At 43.0% G+C, this 22,493-nt stretch overlaps 1 protein-coding gene across 3 annotated transcripts; it reads right to left on the bottom strand.

Moving 5' to 3' along the window:
- Nucleotides 1-1,260: 1,260 nt before the first annotated feature.
- On the bottom strand, nt 1,261-20,993 carry LOC114633168 (serpin B6-like). Of its 3 annotated transcripts, XM_028781778.1 has the most exons (8): nt 20,671-20,690; nt 17,248-17,431; nt 16,141-16,315; nt 13,135-13,287; nt 11,287-11,404; nt 8,601-8,743; nt 2,523-2,678; nt 1,261-2,247 (listed from the first exon to the last, which is right to left on the bottom strand). In XM_028781778.1, the coding sequence occupies exons 3-8, from the start codon at nt 16,303-16,305 to the stop codon at nt 1,849-1,851; spliced, it is 1,134 nt and encodes a 377-aa protein (XP_028637611.1). In that variant the 5' UTR covers nt 16,306-16,315; nt 17,248-17,431; nt 20,671-20,690; the 3' UTR covers nt 1,261-1,848. The 3 variants fall into 3 exon arrangements, with proteins under 3 accessions (XP_028637611.1, XP_028637609.1, XP_028637610.1); XM_028781776.1 differs by lacking the exon at nt 17,248-17,431 and having other exon boundaries at nt 20,671-20,993; XM_028781777.1 differs by lacking the exon at nt 20,671-20,690 and having other exon boundaries at nt 17,248-17,436.
- Between the last annotated feature and the right edge of the window lie 1,500 nt (nt 20,994-22,493).

Below are 22,493 nucleotides of genomic sequence, written 5' to 3' on the forward strand. Positions count from 1 at the left end.
TCCAGCCTTTGCAGACCTAAGCAAGCACTTCAGCTGGATCTCTAACTGGTTTCTCTTATACTTCAGAGAGTAAAGATAATTTCTCATGATATCATAATCACTCTAAACTCCTGGCTGTTAGATGAAAAAAATACAGTAGATTCAGGAGATCAGCCAGTGCTAATTTAAAGTGTTGCCCTTAGTCCTCAGTAGACGTCCAACTTTTACATGCAACCTGAGACAATCACCTTATAAAGAGGACAGTTTTATTCTGGATCATGGTTTTAGAGGTCTCAGTGTATGATCAGTTGGTGCTGTTGCTTGGACCTATGATGTGACTGAGAATCAGGACAGAAATAAAAGGAAGGAAGCAGCTCAGCTCATGGGAGAGAGAGAGAGAGATGATGTCAGGGGCAGCCCTGCTTATACACTGAAGGCCTAAAAGAGATATGAGAGAGAGGGAGAGAGGGAGAGAGGGAGAGAGGGAGAGAGGGAGAGAGAGAGAGAGAGAGAGAGAGAGAGAGAGAGAGAGAGAGAGAGAGATTGATTCTGACCTGGTGACCTGGACAGGAGAAAGCCTTCAGTTCACTGGAACAAAGGAAATTTCTTGCTGCTATAGGAATTTTGTTAGAGTTGGTTGCAGGATGGGGCTGGGGTAGGAGGAAAGGTTCCAAACCATGTACTTAATAAGTAGCCCTTTATACAAATTAGCTTACTTTCTAGGAATCCTCCAGTTTTGAGGTAGATTGTAGAAGTCAGAAAGGTACCAGATAAGAGCAAAGTTATAATTCAAGGCTGCCCCAGGCCTGAGCATCGGGGGTCTGGGGCTGTCCTCCTTGCTCAAGGCCTAAGTACTCTTCCACCAGTTATATCAGGAGACTACTGTAACACCTTCAGAAGCTGACCTCAGGCTTGTAGATCTCAAAGACACTCCCTGTAGTAGAATAGTCTTGTAACCCAGTTGCTTTACCAGAATTCCCTTTTCCCAAATGCTGCAAAAAATAATTAGGACATTAGCCATGGTGCCAAAAATCTGTTGTCCTAGCTACCCAGGTGGCTGAGGTAGAAAGGCCTCAAGTTCAAGACGTACTTGAGCTACAGAAACAGTTTAGGGCCAGCCTGGGCAACTCAATGAGACCATCTCTCAAAGGAAGAAAACAATCTTTTTAAAGGAAATTGCAGATATAATTTAGTGTATAGTATTTGCCTTGCATATGTAAGTCCCATAGTAAATCTCCAGTACTGTAAAAAAAATTACAAAGCAACCAAAAAATTGCAATCTCAGGATTGCTGCAGAGAGGATGAAGTTTATCTCATAATGGTTCACAACATAACAGTACACTCTTCCATGTGGCCCTAAAGTTACTTTAATCTTGAAGGTTACAGTCTAGGAAAGGGTTAATGTAGGGATCAAGGGGTTAGATTAAGCCCTGTAAGAGTGGCTTATTCATAAGGAATCTTAACTTCACATACTGCTCAACACTCTATCATGACTATGTTTTTGTGAAGTCATTTTCCCTAGAGCTGTAGAGAAGCCACAACTGTGTTCTGCAGCTTCCAGAACTGTAAACTAAATACTTCCTTTTTTATAAGCATCCAGATGTGGGTATATTCTTTTCTTTTTCTATTGTTTTGATTTGATTTGGTTTTGTGTTTAATGGTCTAGGATAGCCCAGGCTTGCTTTGAACTTGCTATGTAGCCGAGGCTAGCCCTGCTTGATGTCTGATTCTTTCACCTCCATCTGCTAAGGGTTGTCTTTACAGGTGTGTGCTACCAAGCACAAATTGTCACAACATTTACTGATCCACAGACGAATCATGAGAAAGAGAGTGGAAAAAGGCAGTGGGCTGACAGCACAGCATCATTTCTCATGGGGAGGAGAACCGGCCACAGAACACAATCCCATTGGTCCTGCAGTGCTGGATGAAGAAAAGGAAAGGGTGATTGGCACAGAAGTGGGGGACCATACACCTAAAAGCTACATTGGCTGCGGTGGCAGCTGCAGCCTCTGTGCCCTCCTCATTGACCTCTACAATGGACTTGTGAATGATCTTGGACAAAAACAAGCCTTCTTTAGATGCTATTCCAGAAAAGTCTGCTATGTCCTGCTCAAAGGCATCAGACATGCCCAGCTTGCAAAGGACATCCTTCATGTCATAGTTCTCCTCCAGTTTAAACCTTGGGAGGAAAACCTCCACCTCTTCTTCTTCCATCTTGTTCAGTCTTGTCCACTTTATGAATTTCTTGTAAGTTATTTCCTTTTCCACCTAGAAAAAAAGTTCAAGACCTTAAGTCAGTGCTCCTGAGGTGATGGGGAGGCTCTATATGCCCAGGGAAGTGTGGCTGTAACTTAATATGGTAGCTGGGAGGGGACAGGGAGCAGTTCAGTGGTGAGCATGCTCTAGCTCCTGGGTTCCACCACAGTCACACAAGAATGAAAGATGAAAAACACGATCATGGGAGCCTAGGAGAGCTGCCCCAGCAGAAACACAAACGCCACTCTTTCTCCAGCACAACTCCATCGAGGCCCCATGATCCTTACCGTACTCAGTTCAACGTGTTCATCTGGAAGCATGATGATCATGTTCAGCTCATTGTCAACATAGGGAAGCAACAGAATGGTAGTGGATATCTCTTCCACATAAGTCATCTTAAAGGTAGACTTCTGAAACATCATTTGGACAGGTTTCTCCTCATTCTGTAAATAATGGAAAAATATTAAGTAGAAGAGACACAATGAATACTTTGGGCAACTAAGGTAGCTACTCTCTGCCTATAGAAACACTTTTGATTAAACTTCTAGAACATTCCCTCAGTCCCTCAACCTCTGGAGTAATTTAGATCTTACATGTACCTCACAGGTCCATTTTTTCAAAGCATGGTCCTCAGAATAGAGTTTTGGAGGAGGTGGAATCTTTAAAAGGTGCAACTTAATGGTGGGTATTTAAGTCCTTGAGATGTGCCCTTGAAGGGGATTGTGGAACCTTGGCCTCTTTTTTTCTTTCTTTCACTTTCTGGCCTTGAGGTGATCCATTTTGCTCCCCATCTGATCCCACCATCACCTGTCAGCACCCCCATAACAGGCCTAAGTCATGGATTTATGTCACTGGGAATTGGAACCCCTAAAAGTGAATCAAATGAACCTTTCCTCTTCTCAGCTTGACTGTTTCCTTATCTGTTAATACAGTGTCAGAATGCTGACTGACTCAATCTCCAAACACGTTGGATGTCTTGGACCAACAATTCTTTACTATTGGAGATGTTCATGACTTTGAACATGATTCCCAATTTTATTGTTTTAGCCTGAACTTCTCTCTTAGGACTCTTAACATATATTTTACTTCCCATTTGAGGCCTTCCTTTAAAGAGAAAGAAAGCCCCAACCTAAGATAAGGCAAGAGCTCCATACTTTCTTTTTCAAATTTGAACTTCCTATAATTATTGTCTATCTTAGTCAGTGTTCTATTGCTGTGAAGAGACACCATGACCACAGCAACTCTTATAAAGGAAAACATTTCATTGGGGCTGGCTTATAGGTGCAGAAGTTTAGTCCACTATCATTGTGGCAAGAAGCACGGGAGCACACAGGAAGATATGGTGCTAGAGAAAGAGCCAAGAGTAGTTCTACATCTGGATCAGTAGGCAGCTGGAAGAGAGAGGGCCCCTGGGCCTGGCTTGTATATCAGAAACCCCAAAGCCCACCCCCAGTGACGAACTTCCTTCTACAATGCCACACCTCACAGTGCCACTCCTTAAGCATTCAAATATGAGTCTATGCGGGCCATTTTTATTTCAACCACCACATTGTTCCTCATGCTCCTTCTACTTGTCATAACTATTACCTCTCTTTCACTCAATCCTTTCTCACACCCTGCATCTACCCTATTACCATATAACCAAAACCTGATTTTATTTTTAAACCTCTACTATCATCAGCACAGCCCTGGGATACTCCGATGACCTCCTTGTCACTGACCCCAGCACGGCAGACATATATTCTAGCACAATGCAAGTCAGACCATATCACTCTGGCTCAACAACCCAGTACGGTGATGCTCTACAGTTGTGATCACCACAGAGGTTGCATATAAGACATCTAGAATATCAGATATTTACTCTATGATTCATATCAGTAGAAAGAATACAGTAGTAACAAAAATAGTTTTATATCTGAGGGTCATAACCACATGAGGAACTATATTGAAGGGTCACAGCATTAGGAAGGTTGAGAACCACTGCTCTATCTGGACAAAAGGTGATGCCTTTAGAACAACCCAAAATCAAAACAAGAACTTTCCCTGCTTCCACGCCCCCTCACTTATACTGTTCCTCATCCTTCACATCTCCACCATAATCATGGGGCAGTTTGTGGTTTAACGGAAAATTAGCTTCACCCCCTTTCTTCTCAACAAATTGGTCATCAGAACATAGAACCTCAGATCTTTATGTTCTGGTATCTGCTCATATACCAGTGGAGGCTTCCTCAGTATCTTACACCCACAATCACATCCTGTCCTAGCTAGTTTAATGTCAGCACAAATAGAGTCATCAGAGAGGAGGGAACCTCAATTGAGAACCTCTATAAGATGCAGCTATAGGACATTTTCTTAATTAGTGATTGATGGGGAAGGCACAGCCCATTATGAGTGGTGCCATCCCTAGGCTTGCAGTCCTGGGTTCTATAAGAAAGGAGACTAAGCAAGACATAGGAAGCAAGCCAGTAAGTAGCCTAAGCACAGCATACAACTAGCTCCTTTGTGCATCTCTGGAGCCTTTCCACTAACCAGTGTTCATATCTATGTTTAGTGCTTACTGTTATGCCTCAGGAAAAAAGAACTTCAGGTATCTGGGCATGTAAGACTGTGAAAGGATAGCTTAGTTCATGGTCGAGCATAGACATCAAACCCCAGACCCTATTGGGACAGTAGGTATTCGGCCTTGCTCCCAGACTCCAGGCTCCTGACATGAGGCCAAAGATCTCCATTGATCCGTGTCTTTCAGTTATGTAGGGCAACACCCCTATCACCCCTCTCAAAGAGAGGTTTGTGTCACCTAGCACAGGTAGAGGGCATGACTACAGGCCTCAGAGCCTCAAGAGATCTCCATATTAATGAGATACCTAAAGGCCAGAGGGTATAGCCAATTAAGCATTCCTTCCCAGACCCTCCACCTTACAAATGGTATTTAACCAAAGGCCTGCACTGAGAAATGGGGGGAGTACAGCCACATCCACTTTCCACTATGACAATAAACCTTTTAAAATCATGAACTTCCTCGTGTCTTTGGGGCTCCGAAGTGAGGAACTGTGGAGAAGACACTTGACTACCGAGCCGCTGCTTAATCTCCTGCTAGAAGACTTCTCTACATTCCCACCTCAGAGGCTTAGCCAACCCAGCCAAGCAAGTGCCATAACCAAGAGTCTCTCAGCCCGCGGGGGGTTGGGGGGGTGCTGCCAGAGTTTCTCCCTCTCATCTCTCTCAGCTGCGGGCCGGTCCAGCCCATATGCCCATTCTGTCTCAGTTCTTCCACGGCTCCCAGAGGCATCTGGGAGCCCAAGGACAGAGACCACTGGCCTCCCAATCAGCCGCTTCAGCCTGGAGACCCCCACTCAGGAGCCCTGCCCCTACTGGACTTCAGGCTGAGACCTCTCCATGGCTGGGCAGAGCCCCAAGGCTTCTCAGCCCAGCACTGCATGGAGTGAACTCAGTCAAATTCCCACACTCCTGCCTCCCTGAGCCATGACACGTGGGAACCATAACTCAGCCCAACAGGACCTACGCCCACACGTAGGCACAACAGCCCCACAAAGGCACACTCAGCTAGTTAATGCCAGGGATTCCCTAGCCACACCTGCTAACTACATTAATAACAAGCTAATGAGTAGCATTAGTGAGGGCCAGGCAAAAATGACACCTTACTAGAAAAGAACTGTAATGTTACCAGTCCAGCTTTAACCAGAAATGGTCATGTCTTCTCTAACCATCCTCCTCTGTTCCTGACCACATTTGTGGTTTAATTCTAGAAATGACTACTGATTTTTTGAGTGACTTGTGAAAAACACAGCCAAAGGCTCTTTGCGACTTCAGTTCTCTGAAACAGCACATCATTCTGAATCAAATGTGACAAATGAAGACCATTTCTGTTGTGTTCTGTCTTTATCATATCTGCCTGAACTAATCTTGAGCCAAACAGTCACCTGTCCTTGTATCTTCAGCCAAGTCCTCGGCCTGCAACTAGCATATTTTAGCCATAACAGACCAGGATATAAGAATTCATCCTGCGGTCCATATATTTTCTGTTACAACTACTCTCATCTGTTGTTGGAGCATCTGTCAATAGCAAGCAGGAGTGTGTCCTAATGAAACACTGTCTAGGAAAATGGGCCTGGGATGGCATTGTCCCTAACCCATAAGGTGTTGATCTCTGCCTTCATCAGTTTCTCCTCATATACCTCCAGTTTCTAAGCCTCAAATCATGTAATATAAATAGGCCCAATCTTAGTAATTTAATGATTCACTAATTTGTGTCTATAATTCTTATTCATTTAGTAATATGGAGTTTAAATAAAAGTCCTTATCAACAAAAAATCTTGTGGTTTTGGATCCCTAACTACTGCAAGTACATTATACTGGCAATTGTCATGTGTTGTTTGAGCTCTCTGAGAAGTGTACCTGTAAGGAAGGAGCCTCTTCCCTCCACATGTTTACAAACCAAACATGTTTATGTCAAGTGTTCTCCTAGGTGCCTTGCCTAGGAATCAGCTGTCCCCTCCCCCCCCCCAGCTCTGTGACAAGAAAGGCAGGAAAGTCCAAGAGGATAAACACTGCGACCTTGAGAACAGTTAGATGTTTTTAGTGTTTATTCCACAATATAAAAGTACCTACACCGGGAAAGCAAAGTCGGAAGTTTCACCATTGGAGCCTCAGCCAGGGAGAGAATACTCAACTGGGGCTCCTGATCACTGCTTCAAATTCCCAGTAGTTTTCTACGGGATGTTATAAACCCCAGTTTGATGGCGTTATCTCCATCTACTGGTATTTAGTCGTTTACTTTAAAGCCTCATAGAGGACACATTCTAGTCTGTCTTATGAAGAATTCTGGCTGGCTATCTTAATGGGGTTTTCCTCAGTTGGTTTGTAGAGAGTTTGTAAGTCCCAGGTTTGATGATGTCATCTTCCTTTTCTCATTCCTTTATTTGGAACCGCATGTGAGCAGACACTGACTGTACCTGGGGCTTTCCCTCTCGGGAACAACTCCAGCTGACTGCTTTATTTGATAGGGTTCTCTCAATCAATTTTTAGGTGATGTCTTGAGTTCCCGATTTGATGATAGCCATGCACGCCTGCACCTATCCATCCATTTACTTTTATCACTTCTTTTTTTTGTTTTTTCCTTTAACCGATTGTATTTATTAAACTCACTCATTCAAAATAAGAAAATTATATAGCTGCTGTAGCTCATTCAGACTCTGTGTACACATATGAGTTGCAGTCAAACTCCACTGTTGACACAGCTTCATCTTTCTCTAGTACAGAGATAAGAAACGGATGTAGAATGCAATGTATTGGAAAGATTTTTCTCTGGATCTCAAGAACAGGATCTCAAAATAGAGGCTTCCTGCTCCCCTTCCTCTGTCATTTTTCATGTTCGGATAAAGTCAAGCCAGAAAAGACTTAGCACTTAAGAGTACTTACTTGTTGCCTTTGCAGAGGACTTAGTTTCAGTTCCAAGAATGTATATGCTAGCTCACAAGCATCCATTTTAGACTCCCCCAGTGCCTTCCTCTCTGACCACCATGGGCACAAGGGAAATGTACATACATGCAGGAAGACAAGCCACTCACGCAGAGGCAATACACATTTTAAATACAAATAAAATATTAGGACCCTGTGCTGAGGATGTCAGAATAACAAGTGAGGTCCATCAGCAAGTAACATCCTCCAAGGTGGAGGTTGCTGAAGTTAGAGTCTGTCTACACACCTCCCTTTGTTTGATCGTCTGTAAGCAAAGCTCTGTACCTTTCCCCTCAAATCCAAACTGGACTCCACTCACTGATTCGGTGTTTACTGAGCGCTAAACTTAAGCTAGCCACTGTCAGACAGTTGTCTCCCTTTGTTGCTTTTTCAGCCAGGTGACAAAAGTAGTTGACTGTCTTGTTGTCTTATGGACACCAGCCAGGAGAATGGGGGTAGACAGTGGGTGGAGCTTCCTGAAGGACAGTGCTAGACATAAAGCGAATCTGGAAAGATGGAGAAGATCTGAAAACCCAGAGATCCTTCTACACCATATATAAATTTTGAGCTTCATCTCGAAAGTTGAGAAAAGCCAAAGGCCCAAAGAAAGTAATGGAGACAGCCATAGATTTGTCCTGCAAACTTGGCAGTAGATGTGCAGATCTGACACCAGCAAGAGCATCACAGGTTGTAGAAACAGGGTCCTGACAAGAAACTGGGGAGCAAGCAGATGTCCATGGTACCATACAAGATGAAAAGAATGAGCAAAAGGCCCCTCAGGTTACTGAGGAGTCCTTGCCTAGCTATCCAAAGCCATATGAAGCACAGGTTACATAAGACAGCCTCTAGTGTGTTTTAGAGGCTGATGTAAACAGGGGGCCACTCACCTTCGTGATTTTGAAAGGCATTTCTTGAGTGTCCTCTTTGTTAAACTGCTTCTGCCAGTTTCCTTTGAAGTAGATGGCATTCACAAGGACCAGTGGAGTGTTTGAACTGACTGAACCTGAAGATAGCAACTCTGTAATTTTATCTGAAAGGAAGAGTTTAAAAAGCCAGTTAGCTAAAGTTTGGCTGATGCAAGCACAAGGCTGCCATGCAGAGGGGCCACCTTCTTTAACGGCCAAGTACACAAGGGATTTCACTGCCCCTTAAATATTAATCAGGAATTTGTCCTTAAAGCCACACAACCATCACTGAAGAGAAAAGGAGCACATTTTTCAAAAATTCTGAGAAGAAAAAAATTAAACAAAAGAAAATATTCTAGAAATAAAAACGTTTCAATTAAATCTGAAAATGTATGAGAAGTGTTAGTACATACGGTATGAATCCTTAAAACGTGAGCTAGAAAGGAGAAATTTTAAGTACTTTTAAAAATAGAATGTTTGCTGGAGAGATGACTCGGGGATTAAAAGTGTTTATACTATAGCAAAGGACCCTACTTCTATGTCAAGTGGCTCCACATATCTGTGATTCCAACTCCGGGGGACCTGATGCTCTCCCACAGGTGGACATACAGACTCACATCCATATATATACACATAACTTAAAAATACTTTTTTATAAAAATGTTTTGGACAAACTTAAATTTTAAAAATAGGGCTAAGGAGATAGTTCAGTCATTAAAGTGTGTGCTTTGCAAGCACAAAGTCCTGAGTTCAATTCCCAGAACATACATAGACAAACAAACAAATCAAAAACAGTGATGTGATCATATTTGTATCTCCACACTTTGGAGGTAGATTCAGCTGGATCTTTAAATTTTATTGAACAACCAGCATGGCCTACTTTGTGAGTTCCAGTTCTATTAGAGGCTTTGACTTAAAAAAAAATGGCAAAGAGATGGCCAGTACCTGAGAAGCAACAGCCAATATCCTCTGACCTCCACACATGCAGAAACAAGTGCACATGCACCCACACTTGAACACACAGGTGAGCCTGCATATGTACACACATACACACATTGTTTAGATCAATAAATATATTGGCCCCTCTCAGAGAAAGATTATATGTGTTGAAAATAACACGGAGCCCCATACATATGTATAATTTTCTGTATTGGGTTTTAAAAACTCAATTTAAAATTAGATGAGCAGATATACAGTGTTCCTTACAAGTACACAGCACAGCTTAATACCACAGACGAAAGAGGGCAAACCCAATCCACCAGTAGGAAAGCACTAGAACTGTAGATTATGAGCCACGCCAGAGCAGGAGCTCCAGACTCAGAGTGTAAACTGTTCCTCACACTATTCATAAAAAGACTAAATGAAAAGAAGGAAGGAAAAAAGAAAGCAGCAGGTAGATAGGGAGGGAGGAAGGAAATGTGCTCTAGAAAAGCTGTCTAAGATATTGGGAGACATCATGGATACACTGTTTAGAGAAGAATAAAGCTAGACCACATGTCAGAAACTATTAATTTATCAAAGGCAGAATTGTAACGGTTGCATTAATTTAGAGAAAAGCTTCTCTAAATTAACAGAGTATCACTATCTTGCCCTGGTTAGCCTAGAACTCACTATATATAGACCAAGTCTGTAGAGCAAGTTGACCTCTAATTCACAAAGATCCTTCTGTCTCTGCCTCCCAACTACTGAGAATAAAAGCCTGTACCACTACACTTGGTCATACATCAGAGCTTCTTAAGATGGGGGTCCTTATCCCATAATGTATCGAAATGAGGTGGGAAGGGAAAACTTTGTAAAAGTGAAAGAAATTTGAATGCGTAAAAGCCAAAAACTAAAAATCAAACTTTGAAATCAAACATGTAATGATCCTGGGGTGGTTCTGGCATCGATGGCTTACACTGTATCACATGAATTCTCTGCAGCCTTGGTTTTGAGCACACATACAAATTTGCACTGTGCATCCTGTCATTCCTATAGTGCTAATTCACACTATCTGAAACACTGTGGCTCAGATTCAAGACTCTTGTAAGTTGGGAACTGCAATGTTTTCCTACACACAGTTTCTGCTGTTTTCCAAACAGAACGGTTTAATCATAAAAGACAAAAACTCTTAATATTTTTCTATAATCATTTTTAGTGAATGTATTATATACATATATACATATACATATATATATATATATATGTTGGGTTGGACAAGCACTAAAATCTCATTACTATAAAAATGTACAATAAATGATAACATATATATACCAAATAATTGTTCAGATACCTAAGCTTTTATTTGTTTGGTACACGCTGCTAAATCACATAAAAATTAAATATAAAGGAGTCACAGATGGGAAAAGTTCAAGAGGCTCATATTTAAGGCAGGGACTATAACTCAGTGGTATAGTGCTTACCTAGTATGCCTGAAGCCCTAGAATTGCTTCCTAGCATGGAAAAACCATAAAATAAAAAGGAAGCATCACCTTAAAAGAGATATTCTACTTTACATTTGATGTCCTTGTGAAGGAGAAGACAGTAAGACTACTAAAGTAGGCTAACTGGCTGACAATGACTAGGAGGCAGCTCAGTAATCAAGAGTCTCTGAGCATGTTCAAGGCCCTGGGTCTCAGCGCCAAAACTATCCAACCAATCAAACAGAACAGAACGACTCTGTGTTCACCTTCTGTCTTTTTGGCTACCCAGGTGTTGATGTGCTGTCGGGACTGCTCTGTAGCACCCTGAAAGTCCAGTTCTTCCATCTCTGCTTCGTAGAACTTGCGGCAGGAATCCTTAAAAGACTGAGACACAGCAACATAATTATACAGCCATGAAAGTGATTAGCACCAATAGTCTCCTACCTAATGTGAAAAGCAAGATTTCAATAATGTACAAACGTATCTGCTGTTAAAAAAAAAGGAGGGTGGGAATCTATAATAAACCTCTCTATACTCAACTTTTTTGGATTTTAGTTATTGAATGAGGTAAGAGAATCATCTTGAAAATGTCACAAACAGCAGATCCTCTAGGGACTAGCTGTGGCTGACTGAAGTCATTGGGAAGACCCTTGGGAAGACCAGTGTGTGCAAAGTGAGGGGTGGCCCCACAGGAACTACAATGGTGTTGCATGATGTCACAGGGAACACAGGACATGGGAAGTCACTATGCACCATCCACCCTCACAGCTTCCTTGAAACAGAAGCTACATAAATGGACACCATTCAAGCACAATGTCACTTATGACCATAGAGTGTCTGAGTATGATATGTGAAGCGAGGAAACAATTATTTTATTTTATTTTAATTCATTTTATTTTATTTTACATAACTGTTGGTTTGGATTTTAAATCACTACATGTGCCTAGTGGTTACCACACAGAGTGCCTCAGCTTCAGAAGTGAGAAATTCACAAAAAAGCAATCAGGGCTGGGGACACAATCTAGTGAATGGTTTAATAGGGAAAACTGGCCTAGAATACACAAGGTCCTGGTTTGATCTCCAGCTGCACAAACAGATGTTCAAAACAGATGCTCTAAAATGGTAGTGACATAATGACAGCCTACAAACCGCCATGTTAGAACAGAAGGTGATGTAGCACAAATGGGCTGAGATGTGCACTATGCTAACAGCATATACAGAATGATTCTCTAGTCTTCCTTTCAAACAGCTTGGGGCTACATTTTTTCATTTGCTTTCAGAGTACTAGTTTTAAGGAGAACTTCACAATTCTCCTTAGGCAAGAAAGAGTCAGCCATAGCTGTACCTCAAAGGGTCCCTGTAGGTCCAATTGGGAAAGCAATTAGCAATACATATTACAATCTCAATGCTTTACATTCTTCATTTTACAAACACATCTAGGAGCGAAATTGTGTGTGTGTGTGTGTGTGTGTGTGTGTGTGTGTGTGTGTGTGCAAAATCATATTCAACAATATCAAATTGGTAATGGCCCAGATGGCGTACAAGTTAAAATCCATTCATGGGCAAATGGCTTTCCATGCCATGAATCAAGTATACTCAGGACTATCAGATGATGATCATAGTGCGCAGGCCTGGGGCTGTGGCTCGGTGGTTGAGTGTGTGTTTAGCATGTCTGAGGTCATGGTTCCAACCCCAACATCAATAATAATAATAAAGTAATAATAGGGTAAAAATAAATGATGATATAATAACCTATAATGCAACATAAATACAAAAAATGAAAGAAACAAATTATGGAACGATTTATATGTTCTGATGTCCATATGCAGGAAAAATATTCACAAATAAATTTCTGCATCTGTAGGAAGACAAACATGAGCTCTGTAAACTCTCTTATCTTGGGTGAGATGAAAGCTGGAAAACAGATTGAGGAGGTTCACACTTTGCTGACTTAATTTGCATTCTGTACAATTCTATATAGCACAAATGCTCATGAACATATACAGAAATTGCACTGGTGCTCAAATTGCTGGGGGAACTCCCGGCACACCCACTCTCTGGAGAATCACATAATTCCTCTCTCACTCTGCTTCATGAAAACTAGGAAGACTTACAGGTAGAATATCAAAAGTCTTTTCCCCGTAGAGTCTATTGGCTGTTCTGAGCAAGTACTGTGTGCCAGTCTTGTTCACTTCGGTGAGAAGGGACTGGAAGCCCTGGTGGACGTCTCTACCTCCTTTGTTGTTGCATTTATCCAAAGAAAGTGCCTGAAATCAGAACAGATTAAAAACACAACTTCATCAAGCCCAACTGATGAAGGACAAGAGTCAACACTAAACTCATCCTCAGAATTTCACCGATTCCTGCTACCACTAAAATACAAATACCTTGAATGTTCCCTTTCTAGGGTCCTCCCTGTGCCCTGTCAGCCCTGAAATGAACAGAAATGGACCTCTAAACCCCCTCAATTCTTCATGTTCATTACCTATTCCCTGGCTAAAACTATGGCTGTCAACCAATTTCCACTGGCTCAAAGCAGGCAGCCCCTGACCTTCAACTTCAGCAGTCTCTCCTCGGCCCTTTGGGCTAGGATGGCTCTCCCACTGACTATGCTAGACAATTTTATGTCAACTTGACACAGGTAAAGATCTCTGAAAAGGGGATGGTTTAAATGTGGTTGGCTCATGGGATGTGTGGCACTATTCAGAGGTGCAGCCTTATCGGAGGAGGCGTGGACTTGTTGGAGGAAGTGTGTCACTGTGGAGGTGGGGCTTTGAAGTCTCACATAAATGTTCAAGTCAGGTCAGTGTGACAGAGCCTCTACCTAGCTGCCTGCAGAAGATAGCTCCCTTCTCCTTCTCCAGCATCATGTCTGCCTGCACACTGCCATGCATAGTCTGAACCTCTGAAATTGTAAGCCAGTCCCAATTAAATGATGTTCTTTATAAGCATTGCCTTGGTCATAGTGTCTACTCACAGCAATGAAACTCTAACTAAGACAGCCTCCATAAGATCAAGCTGTGGACAGGTCTATATAGGACATTTTCTTAGTTATTGGTGTGACAGGGCCCAGTCAATTGTGAGTACAACTATCTCTGGGATGATGATCTTGGGTTCTATAAGAAAACAGGCTGAGCAAGCCATGTGGAGCAAGCCAGTAAGGAACACTCCTCCATGGCTTCTACACCAGCTCCTGCTTCCAGATTCCTCCCCTGTGTCAGTTCCTGCTCTCACTGCTTTTGATGATGAGCTGTTTTATGGAACTTTGAGTAAAATAAACCCTTTCCTCTCCAAGTTGCTTTGGTCATGGTGTTTGATTACAGCAATAGTAACCCTAAGTAAAGTAACAATGTTCCAGGTCTGGGTCTTCAAATATCCAGTACCATTTTTGTATCCAGCCAACCTAATGGAAGCAAATCCAAACTATCTTTTGCAAATAAGATGCAAACTCCCAGAGTCAGCATCATCACAAAATATGGCTTGGCAGAGAACCACAGCTCTAGCCAGTACCTGGTACCTCAGCCATGAGATCAGCCTCATTGGACCTTCTGATGTTGCTTAAAGAGCTCACCAACTAAAGGATGGCAGCTGATCTGGTTTCCCAGTGAGCAGAGGAGCTCTTCATAGACCCCAGTTTTTGAGAAACAATGTCAGCAATGCTTTTGCTTATTGTATATCAGGTTGGCTTCGTTCTAAAGAAATAGATGAGGCTCACAGTAACCCAGAAATTCAACTAGCGGTGTTGACTTTGGAATTAACAGCCATAAAGGACAGGAAAATTAAAAAAACGAAGTAATAACAACTGAGACCTGGAGAACAGGGTTTGTGGTGTGGTAAATATTGGCAGAAATAGTTGTTTGTGGTCAAAAGAAATATGAGGCATTGCCCCTGTGGCCTTTGCTATCTGTCTAAATAATTGTGACCGTCAGTCTGTAAGGAAAGAGTAAAGTTAAAAAGAGGTCATGAGGATGAAATCTAATCCAGTCTGACAAGTGTCCTTATCAGAAAGGACATTGGGTTAATGCAAACAAGAAACACACTGTGGGGACACAAGGAGTAGCTGCCATCTATGGGCCAAAAGAAACCATAAATGTCAAATATACCTGAAGCACTGCTCCCAAGAAGAGCCTCAGCTGGTTCTGTCTCAGGTGTCCCAGCCAAACCTGACCCAATGTGATAAGAAACTTCTGGGAGCAGCCCATTATACTTGGCTTGTTGGAAGACTGAGTCCCATGAGGAGCCAGAGAACAGATAGTGAAGTCATGAGTAGACTTGGTGCAAAATTTTTGGTGTTCCTGCCCCAAGTGATGTGCACCTTTCCAATTAATACCCCCATCCTCTGTGGGACTGGGGAGTCCTGGGACCAGGGAGAGCTGGCCCAGAGTAAAAGTGAGGTCAAGGTGTTTCCAAACCTCAGAAATCTCATCCTGAGATTGCAGGAAAAGGACCGCTTCCCCTCCCCTGCCCTGAGATTGCAGGAAAAGGACCACTTCCCCTCCCCTGCCATGGGCCTGCATGTCCCAGCACATTTAGACCTCTGCCATGTCAACCTTGCTCCTACCCCAGGAGGTTAGGTAGCCAGTAGCCAGGTTAAACTTTCTCTTTCCTTATAAGATCATGTCCTGCAGCACCTGGAATTCCTTTGTATGCAAATGAGGCATCCCCAGCATCCTGTCTCCAGCCAATGATATAAACTCACCTCAAAAGCCCTTACTCATCCCCCAAAGATTTAAGTAGCTTTTGCTACACACATTGAAAGAGCTGTCTCTCGCTGAAGCCTCCCCTGTGAGTCTTTCTCATTGCACTCACACCTACCTATGGTCTCTTTCATCCCTGGTATTCCCTCCCCAATTCTAAGGACTCAGGATACACCTGTTGTCAAGGTCAAGGCTGATTGTGCCAGAATATGAAGGGAAATGAGGCCTGAACAGAAAACCTCCACCCTGACAGTACTAACTGGTCATGCCAGGATCCCAGCAGGGGTAGCACATCCTTCCCATCAGATACAACCACATCCCTATGTCACCACCAGTTGTATATCAAGAGCAGTCACTTTAAGATCTGAACCAGCTCAACTGACCATCAATGATACTTAGCTGCCGTGAAATGGGGCTGGTTACCTGAATCATCTGGCTTGCAGTCGTTCCTTTTGCCCCCATGAAGACCATGGCCAGGGCTGAGGAGATGCTCATGGGTGAGAAAAGTACATTTTTTGAGCTGTCTTCACCCAGTGTTTTCAAAAGGTTTAAGGCAAAGGTGCCATTTGCTTCCAGCAGTGGATCCATGATGGTGAGCCTAGAAAGAGGGGTTGAAATCAACCTCACATTAATAAAGCTGATATGTAACCTGCATCTTCTCTGTCACTCACACCGTGATGCTGTGGCTCAGCACACAAAGGGACACACACAGCATGGAAGGTAAAGGTCACACTCATTAAATGATAAGCCCTGTTGGGAACAGATAGGCTATTTCGGGGACAGAGCCATGTCTTTTTAATGTGCAAGGAATCTTTAATTACATGAAGAGTCGCAAGGAGTCAGGAGAGAGAGGACTAAGGGCAGAAATAGACTCATAGCAATCAGAAATCAGCAAATGCATCATTAGAGGCTGGAAGTATGAGATTGGAAGAGCAGGACCTGTCTGCTCTGACATCACTCACAAATAGTAACCAAAATTCTGTTTCCCCAGCCAAACATCTCCTTCCATTCTAAAATGCTTCAATGAGTCCCCTGAGGAGTGTGTGAGAATAGGTAGAGCAAGAAATGAGGCAAGAAAGTACCAGCAAGGGACAGGAGCCAAGCTCTAGGGCATGTGAAGAGACACTGAGTATATCCTGGCTGTTACCTGTGGTCAGACTGACGAGGACAGGTCCCAAACCCTTGACCAGATTGAGTATTTCAGGTAATTGGTATTTTTTTTTTGTTCTTTATGCTGAGAACTATTCTTCTTGGCTAGTAAGAATCTCCTTAAACTATATACTTGGCTCTGAGCTGTTAGTCTCAAACATTGCCTGGCTTTGTGGCAATAAAAGCACCTTACATCCTCTGTTCAACATATCTAATCCAAGGATATAGTATTGTTCTTCTCCTGCTTTCTGTTAATAGAGCCATTGTGAGTAAAGCTGAGTCTAGGAACTGAAAACTCAGCTGCTGCTATTGGGCACACCAGCAACAAGCTAAAAGACACACTTCCTGTCACGGTACAAGGGGACCATGCAGTAAAGTCACCTTGGAAGTTCCAGTGCACCTGACTCTTCTGAGACACACTTGCACTTGCAGTCATTCGCCTGGGCTCAGATTCCTCTTAGGTTTCATTGTGCAAGTGTGTTCAGGGACCACATTGTTCACAGGACTCCATTTTGGATGCTTGCTCTGTAAGTTCTGCACAGCTCTGTCGCTTTGCCAGTATTATCTGTTCTGGGACAAGATAATAGTTCCTGCTTCATGCCTTCATTCTGATCACTCAAGCTGCCCAATCAGTTATTTTGATTTATTGTTTTTCTGATATGATCATTATCCTTCCATTCCACTGAGAGGTTACCAGGGTTCATAATAGTCTGGGTGTGATTTTTACATCGGAATCTTTGAGCTATTGCTTAACTGCTTTCTGCTGTCAGCTTTACCACTGAGAAATCTGATTGACATTTGACCCCAGATCTACTCTCCTTCCCTTGTGCTGAACTCACCCCTGACTCTGAGGGACTTGTTCCGCCAAGACAGCACCTGTGGCCCCTTCTGAGCTCTTCTTCTCACACTGACACAGAAACTTCCTCCAAAGGTCTACTCCAAATGTCTACAGGCTCCTCCTGTCCATGTCCTGTTCACCCCTCTCCTTAACCTGACCTTGCTATGATGTCTTAAAAGCCTCCTCGACTGTCAGTTTAGCTTGGCTCTAGGAGAACAGGGAGATAAAATACGTAAGACAAACTATTTCAGTGATCATAATACCTAAATCCTTGAATATCTAAAGTCCATATATTTTTATTCCACCACCCCCTCTCCATTTTCAACTAGGTCAAAACCTTGAGTAAAATCCTCAATTGTCCAGAGACATGAATTTGAAAATAACCTATTACACAACAACAAAAGAATTTCACTTTCAGTTTGCAATATATAAATCTTTAACAGTCAATTAGTCAAAGGCTGAAAACATCCCATGCTCAACTCCAATGCACATAAATCATTATATAATTTGAAAATGTTCACTTCTGTACAAATACCATTACAGGAGTTGGTAGTACAGGTCAGTGATAGAACACTTGCCTGTGTGTCCCAGGCTTTGGCGGGGGAGGGGGGGTCAAACCTAGCATTGCATAGTAAAAATCACATCATGATTAAAAATGAAAATTTTAATAAGGACATAGGACATGTTATTAATGTGTTAGAACTACACATTTTTTAGACATTTTAAATCAGCCTCATGAGTCATTTCAGGATCATTTTCCCTTGCAGCATCATTACTATATTTGGGTACTGGCTGCCATCAGTGGATAAGGCTTAGGAAGTTAGTAAGTCAGGAGTCACTACTGAACTGTGCTTTTTGATCTGCTTAAGGATGCTTTCATTTCCCCACACAGTGTGACCGTTTAAATGCTGCTTTATTGAGCGGTTGGGCCTTTGTTTGATTCACATTTCCTATGCAAGGGGAGGAAGGTAGATGGAAAAAAAATCAGGAGTTAGACACACTACTGACTTGTTCTGATGTCTTTTTGGAAAAGGTCTAACAAGCATGGAAACAGGGGCTTATGGTCTTTCATGAGATTATACAACATCTACTTGCATTCCCTGGTTTTAAACACGGGGAAAACTGTTGACTCTGCTCGGATTCCATCTACTGTTTCTGTATTGAGCGAGCTGTGATTTGATAAACTATAATAAGATGCTTGAACTGGAACTGTCCTAATATAAATTTAAATACTCATTCCCATGTACTAAAGACTGTTAGTTGGAATCTGGAGATACCAAAATCCTCAGTTGCTCAGCTACTTAATATTAACATAGTAGTCTGGGCATGTGGCTAAGAAGGTAAACGTCTTGCCTCACAAGCAGGACCAAGAGCCAACGTAAAAGACAGGGGGCACAGCATCCATCCGTAATCTCATCCACTGGAGGATGAGACAGTGTATTCTCTGAGCAAGCTAGCTAGCCAGAGTGGCCAAAATGGTGAGCTCTGGGTTCACTGAGAGACCCTGCCTGAAAATATAAGGTGGAGAAAACATAATAAAAGAAACCAGGCATCACACACATGTATACACATATGAACATACACATACCCACTCAAGGAAACACGCATGATATGCAAATAAGTTAAATTAAAAAATAAAATAGTATAGTATTTGATATAACCAATCTACATTTTCCTGTATTCTTTAGATTATCTGTAAATAACCTACATTACCCAGTACAATGTAAATGTCAAATAAACCAGCCTTTATACCATACTATTTAAAGAAGAAAAAGAAAAACAGTCTACCCATGTTTGGGGTCTCACTATTGTGTTACCCAGGTTGACCTCCAACTCTTATCTTCCTGTCTAAGTCTCTTGAATGTTGGAATTACCTACAGAACACCTAGCTTCTCCCCAAATAGTTTTTATCTGCTGTTGACTTCTATCTGCTGAGTCTGATTGACTAAGTGTGAAATCCATGGAAGAAGACATGGGGATCCAAGCAAACTTTCTTTAAGGAGCCAAGTGTGAACCAAACACCCTCTCTGCATGACAGCAGAAGCCATAGTGGGTATAGTCACTCAGGGTAGTTCTCAAATACGAACAGCAGCCATTTCTGTAACCACATTCATATTACTGCGCCCCAGGATGGTTCACAGGGCCTTAACTCAAATGTTATTTAATAGTCAGACCCCCCCCACACACACACACACAAGCCACAATGCAAGGAAGTAGTCAGCCTTGGGTACAGTGCTCTCAGAAGCAGCTGTTTCCCATGGACTCTAAAAACAGTGTAGAAGAACCAAACCTCACCTAGCTTTCTGATAGCACATGAACGCTAGATTTCCATACTTCTGATTTTCAAAACGATTCAAGGCAAGAAGGAGGAACAGCCAGCCTGGGGCTCTGGGGCTGCGCAAGTGTTCAGCAGAACAGGCTCAGGGTCCATCAGCGAAACAGAGGAAGGGAGGAAAACCTGAGCACTAATTCCAATTTTCATCTGGCGCACAAATCTTTTCATAACTTTGCCTATGTCCTACCAGTCCCACAGACATCATCAAATCTTGCAGCACCCTACCACTACCGCCATGAGTGTAATAAAACAACAATAACAAACAAAAGAACAACAGCAAAAAAATAAAAAATAAAAAACAAAAACAAAAACCAACCAACACATCTGGGATTGTCCTGGGGTATCAATCCGAGCTTGAAAGTACTAAGGGTATGGGCAACCCCCGGAGAACAGCCCAGTTCTGTCTCTAAGACCCAGGCTCAGCCAGCCAATAAGAGACTACAAGGGTGGCAAAGCCTGCTGCCCTGGGCAGACCACTAGGTCCCTCTTGGTTTCTATACCTCCTGGTACCAATCCCTCCAGGATTCTTTCGTCAGGGCTCATTCCGTGCACCAAGCTAGTTCCTCCCATCCAGGTCCCGCGACCCCAGCGCCCCACCCCAACCCTTCAGCCAGCTCGCAGCAGAGCTTACCCAGGACCCCAGGTTCAGGCCGGCAACTAGCAGAACTTAGAAAAGGAAGAGCTTGTGCTCTGGCGTCAAATAGCTGCAGGGCGCAGGGTGGGGAGGTCTCAGAGTCAGGAAGTCCCGGGGCGGGGGAGGAGGGGGCGGCAGAGGGGCAGTGGGCTGTCCGGATGAAAAGGAAAAGCAGCAGGGCAGAAGATCTCTGCACTTTGACTTTGGTCTGCAGTCGGGTCCAGCGGCTAGCTGCAGACAGGTCAAGTTAGATCAGGAGTCCTCACTGGTATTGTTTGTTTGCTAAGACTACATACTTCAGAAAACCAAGGGATTTAACCAAACCGCCTGGATGAAGCAATTAGGAAGGTATCCACTAGGGGTCTCTCTCCCTCCCTTCCTCCCTCTCTCCCTCCCTTCCTTCCTCTGTCCCTCCCTCCCTCCTTCCCCCCTCTCTCCCCTCTCCCCTCTCCCCGTCCTTCCCTTCTTCCCTCCGTGTGTGTGTGTGTGTGTGTGTGTGTGTGTGTGTCCATATTTGCACGAGGGTTATGGCCTCAATGACCAAAATATGCCAAATATGCCAACTCTCAATGGGAATAAACGAGACAGCATTAAACAGGAATTTTGGTAGTTCCTTTTAGAGTTATGGCCAGGGGCCAAGTGCCTGCCTAGGATGCACAGGAAACCACAGAAGCCTCCCTTGTCATTACTGTGTCCAAGACTAACCCCACTACTCTTCCAGCCCTCAGGTACTGGCATTTTATATAAATGGTGGGAAAACTCTGACATCTCACATCTCTCCCATAGAGCAAGAAGACCCGGTGGGGAGAATACTGGCCAGGTTTTAAAGACTGGTCAATTTTGGAAACCTCAGATTCTTTTCAGCCTCCTTCCTTCTTACACTAGGACAGGATTCCCGGCACTGACCTTACTGATATTTGAGTTAGGTGTGTCTTGGTTGTGAAGGCTGTAAAACCTTATAGAATGTTTAGCAATACCCTGGCCTTTCTAGATGTCAGTAGCAGACCAGGCCACCACACCAGCTGTGAGATGTGACTCTTGACGTACAGAAACACAAAGGAACGCTCCACTTAGCCTCTGTGTTATTTCCGATGCAGCTTTATTGCTTCTGGTTTATCCTTCCAGCCCACCCTTTCTGAAACTACAGGGCACATAATCTTTGTACGTGTGCACATTAGGGTTCTCTGTATAACTAATTTCCTACTTATCATCAACAGGGGAGCATTCTTTCAGTTTTCTACCACAGATCTATGAGTTGCTATTTAAAAATGTTTGGGTGACCTCCCTAAAAGATTGCACAGAACTCTCTTTTGTTTCCTTTCCTGGCTTCCCTGAATACCTTTGTGTGTATCTTGATTGTTGATTTTAGACCATTTCAAATGTTGTCATAACTAGCATACAGCTAAGCTCTCATCAGTGTTAATTCATACACAGCAGGGTGTCAGTGTGTGCATTCCAATTAAATGAGTCCTGAGATGGAAAAATACCCTGGAATAAATCCACTTCCTAAAAGGACAGTGGCCATAAAATGTTGAAAACTCAGAACTTTTGGTTGGTTGTTGAATTCATCCTCATAGGGACAGTACCCGATGGAGATTCTCTGCTGGGTCCAATTCCAGTCAGTCTTCTGGATCTTTTGCCAAGTTTATGTATGTACTAACTGGTAAAAAATCCATATTTTTGTAGTTTTGTTTTGAAATAAAGTCTCACTATATGTCCTATATTAGCCTCAAACTCTGATTGTCTGCCTCTACTTCCCGACTGTTGATACTACAGTCATGAGCCCTCATGCACGTCTGTAAAGTCCAGCTATTACAAGA

The sequence above is a fragment of the Grammomys surdaster genome, unplaced genomic scaffold, assembly GCF_004785775.1.
Source record: "Grammomys surdaster isolate TR1022 unplaced genomic scaffold, NIH_TR_1.0 545, whole genome shotgun sequence".
Classification (NCBI taxonomy): domain Eukaryota; kingdom Metazoa; phylum Chordata; class Mammalia; order Rodentia; family Muridae; genus Grammomys; species Grammomys surdaster.